The sequence below is a fragment of the Apaloderma vittatum genome, unplaced genomic scaffold (assembly GCF_000703405.1).
Source record: "Apaloderma vittatum isolate BGI_N311 unplaced genomic scaffold, ASM70340v1 scaffold14085, whole genome shotgun sequence".
In the NCBI taxonomy this organism is placed as follows: Eukaryota; Metazoa; Chordata; class Aves; order Trogoniformes; family Trogonidae; genus Apaloderma; species Apaloderma vittatum.
The window spans coordinates 17,498-21,841 of NW_009718908.1; the positions used below are offsets into that span (position 1 = coordinate 17,498).

The 4,344-nt window shown below is 50.7% G+C and overlaps 1 protein-coding gene across 1 annotated transcript in view; it reads left to right on the forward strand.

The window, feature by feature from the left end:
- Positions 1–4,344, forward strand: part of FRMPD3 (FERM and PDZ domain containing 3) — a gene marked incomplete at its 5' end in the record, with an annotated part of 25,858 nt that overhangs the window by 17,493 nt on the left and 4,021 nt on the right. Inside the window, one exon of the mRNA XM_009870439.1 lies at positions 3,966–4,340. Coding sequence (XP_009868741.1) covers positions 3,966–4,340 — 375 coding nt within the window. The remainder of the gene's footprint in view (positions 1–3,965; positions 4,341–4,344) is intronic.

Below are 4,344 nucleotides of genomic sequence, written 5' to 3' on the forward strand. Positions count from 1 at the left end.
GTGAACACAAGGAGAAACTGGGAGACTGATGGAGCGCTGGCACAGGCTGCCCAGAGAGGTTGTGGAGTCTCCTTCTCTGGAGATATTCAAAACCCACCTGGACTCGTTCCTGTGTGACCTGCTCTGGGTGGTCCTGCTCTGGCAGAGGGGTTGGACTAGATGATCTCTAGAGGTCCCTTCCAACCCCAAACATTCTGTGATTCTCACAGCTGTCACATCTGAGCACCAGTGGGTCCCCAAATGAAAGAAAGATACCAATTCAGTCGAGATTTTTAGCATTGCAGGTGATGAGCAATATAATATGGATGTGTGTTCGGGGAGACAAATCGTCCCATTTGTTGAGTTGATTAATTATTTGATTTAATTTATACTCAGCAAGATGGTGCCCACTTTCCCCCTGGCAGCTGTTCTCAGCACAGCTGCACGATTCAACCTGTAACGCAGACAGATGCCCCTCCTGAGGGCTGGACCACTGGCCAGAAGTTCAAGCAATATTTCAGCCGTTTGCTTCGCACGAGGGAGCAAGGGGAGGCAGTTGCAGGGAAATGCTTGATAGCAGGAGCAGCAGGCTCGTACCGAGCTGTGAGCCATGCAGAAATCGCGGGCAGCGCTTGGCCAACGTTACGTAAAAATGGTGACGATAGTCCCTTCTCGCTGTATAACATGGGAACTGTCAGGCTGAGGCTGAAGGTCCTCATTCGTGCAGGCAGCCAGGCTGCTCCTGTTGCCCTCTGAACACAGCTCGTGGCTTGGCGATGCAGAGACGAGACTTCTTCCCAAATAGCTGGTGTGGATGGAGTCCAGCCCAGAGCAGTAAGAAAGCTGAGACATTTAGGAAACAGACCTGTCAGGAAAGGTTCAAGGAATTTGCGGTTGTTAGTCTAGAAAAGAGACAGGTGGGGAGATGGAGGAACAGGACAGGATTTCTGATGTGTAAAAGGTTGTAAAAGGTCACTCATCAGCTGTGCTGCATCCAGTGTCGTTGATCTAATTCCTCACAAAAAAACAGCTTTAGGGTCAATGCTTTCTTACCATGAAAGTCACTGTATTTAACTTTATAAAATTTATATGATTGAAGTCTGTAGTCTCATTTGGAAGACAGTGGAGCAAACCACACGACAAAGTGGCCGGCACCATCAGTGTGCCACGGGGCTTTTGCTGGCTGGAGCTCACCTGCTTCTAAATTCTGTCCAGCCACACTCTAGACTTTTCCAGCCTCCATAGTTGCTACAGCCCAGCCATGCCTCCCTAAAACACTTTCAATAGCTCTTTGTTAATGGAAATCTAGGTTTTATTAAATTAGGAAAAAAGAAAAGGCATGTCTGCTTCTTCGATACCACGTGGACTTTCTTCGAGCTGGCTGTCTTCCACGTCCACCACGTAAATCTCTGTATGTCCCTCTCTTCTGCCTCCTCCAGGTCTTCCCTCCTCTCCTTATTGCAGGCAGAGGTTGATGTCTCAAAGCCAGAAGGTCCCTTGTCTTCAGTGTCAGCAGTCCCCTCGTGCTCTCGGTGACCACACACAGTATCCCTCGGGGCTTAAGCCTTTCCGCTAGTGAGAACTACGCGCTGAGGTGGGGAGGCCGAGGGAAGCTGATCCCTCGAAATCCCTTCCAGCCCAAGGAGTTAGTCAATAGGGCCCCTTGGGAAACTGCCCTCAGGGACAAGGAAACAGCTGGCAGACTTTCCAAAGAGCACAAGAGCTCTCAGATGTAAGAAGGAAGGCGAGAGACCGGCATGGCTGAGTCAAGACCTGTTGGTCAGACTAAAGGGCAAGGAGAAAATGCACAAGCAGAGGAAGCAGGGTTGGGTCTTCTGGGAAGAGTACAGGGACCTGCCCAGTTGTGTAGGGATGGGTTCAGGAAGGCCAAGGTGCAATTGGAGCTGAATTTGGCAAGGGATGCAAAGAATAATAAGAAGGGCTTCTATACCTATGTCAGCCAGAAAAGGAAGTGTACCCCCAGGGGTAGGCAAGACTGGAAAGCTAGTAACAACAGACAGGGAGAAGGCTGAGCTACTCAACAATATTTTTGCCTCACTCTTCACTGGCAGCCTCTCTTCCCACACCTCTTGAGTGGATGGACGACAAGACAGGGACTGGGGGATCAAAGCCCCTCTCACTGTAAGAGATGATCAGGTTCATGACCTCCTGAGAAACATTAGTATACGTAAGTGTGTGGGACCTGAGGGAATTGGCTGATTGTCAAGTTGTTGTCCACCATGCTTGAAAAGCCACAGCAGTCAGGTGAAGTCCCTGGTGACTAAAAAACCAGAAGCATCGCATTTTTAAAAAGGGTAGAAAGGAGAGTCCTGGGAACTACCAACCTGTCAGCCTCACCTCTGTGCCTGGGGAGATCATGGAACAGGTTCTCCTAGAAGCTGTGTTAAGGCACATGGAGGACAGGGAGGTGATCTGAGATAGCTAGCATGGCTTCACCAAGAGAAAGTCCTGCTTGGCCTGTGATGGATGCCTACATCAGTGAACAAGGATATCATCTGTCTGGAGTTCTGTAAGGCCTTTGGCACAGTCCCCCACAACCTCCTTCTCTCCAGTTTAGAGAGAAGGATTTGATGGATGGACTGTTCGGTGGACAAGAAAGTGGCTGGATGGTCCCATCCAGAGAGCTCAATGTCCAGATGGAGATCAGTGGCAAGTGGTGTCCCTCAGGGATCTGTACTGGGACCAGTGCGGTTTAAGTCTTCATTAAGGACATAGACAGTGGCATTGAGTGCAGCCGCAGCAAATCAGCAGATGACACCAAGCTGAGTGGTGTGGTTGACACACCTGAGGGACAGGGTGCCATCCAGAGGGACCTGGACAAGCTCAAGAAGTGAGTCCACGTGAACCTCATGAGGTTCAGTAAGGCCAAGTTCACTTGGGTCAGGGCAACCCCCCCAGCTGGGGGACGAAGGGATGGAGAGCAGCCCTATGCAGAAACACTTGGGGCTGTTGGCAGATGAAAAGCTCAACATGAGCCAGCAATGTGCGCTCACAGCCCAGAAAGCCAACCGTAACGTGAGCTACATGAAGGAGAGGAGGAACTCTTTGTCAGGAAATGTAGCGATAGGACGAGGGGTAACAGCTTCAAAATTAAAGAACAGATTTAGATTAGACATTAGGAAGAAATTCTTTACTGTGAGGGTGGTGGGACACTGGAATAGATTGCCCAGAGAAGTTGTGGATGTCCCCTCCCTGGAAGTGTTCAAGACCGGGTTGGATGGATCTTTGAGCAACCTGATCTACTTGAAGATGCCCTTGCTCCTGGCAGGGGATTGGAACTAGATGGTCTTTAGGATCCCTTCGAACCCAAACCGTTCTGTGATCTTATTGCAGCTTTTCAATACTTAAAGGGGACTTATAAGGGAGACGGGGGCCTCTTGCGATAGGACAAGGGGTAATGGTTTTACACTAGAAGATGGTAGATTCATACCAGATGTAAGGAAGAAATTTTTTTACGAGGGTGGTAGAACACTGCAACAGGCTGCCCAGGGAGGTTGTAGATGCCCCATCCTTGGAAATGTTCAAGGCCAGGTTGGACAGGACTCTGGGTAACTTGATCTAGTTGAAGATGTCCCTGCTCAGATGCCCCATCCTTGGAAATGTTCAAGGCCAGGTTGGACAGGACTCTGGGTAACTTGATCTAGTTGAAGATGTCCCTGCTCATTGCAAGAGGGTTGGACTGGATGACCTTTAAAGGTGCTTTCCAACCCAAACCATTGCGTGCAAGACGTTGCTTCCTGCACTCTTTACTGGTAGACAGGTCCAGTGAGTTGCAGAAGTTTTTTTCCAAAAAAACAGCCAGGTGGCCTGGCTGTGCCGCAGGGCCCAGACATGTCCCCGGCGCACCAAGGACTAGAGGGCAGAGAGCACGTGGGTGCTTCTTCAGGGTGAGCAGGAGCTTCCTCACGTTGTTTTCCCTCCTTCCAGTTGCTGCTGCTAACGTGCCTGTTGTGATTTTGGTTTAGATTACATCAACACACACAACCTCCACCGGCCTGCCGCAGCGGGGCACCTGGGAAAGAAAGAGAGCGGGTTGGTGGGTGGCTCTGCCGCCAGCACCGGAGCAGCCGGGGCTCCAACCTCCAGAGCTTCAGACTCGGAGCTCATCAGCTTTTGCTACCTGCACATGCAAGAGCAGAGGAAGGAAAGAGAGAGCAGGACGGATATCAATGAAAACCTGATTTTTTTCGAGGAAACTCGTCCCAGGACCAAATCTGACCCCACTTCTAAAAGCTCTGGCCAAGCCTACAACGGGGCAGCTCATGAGTACGACCCAGATGGCCTTGACCAAGACGGGCACGCGAGCAGGGCCCAGGCCCACACTATAGACACCCACCTGCGCAG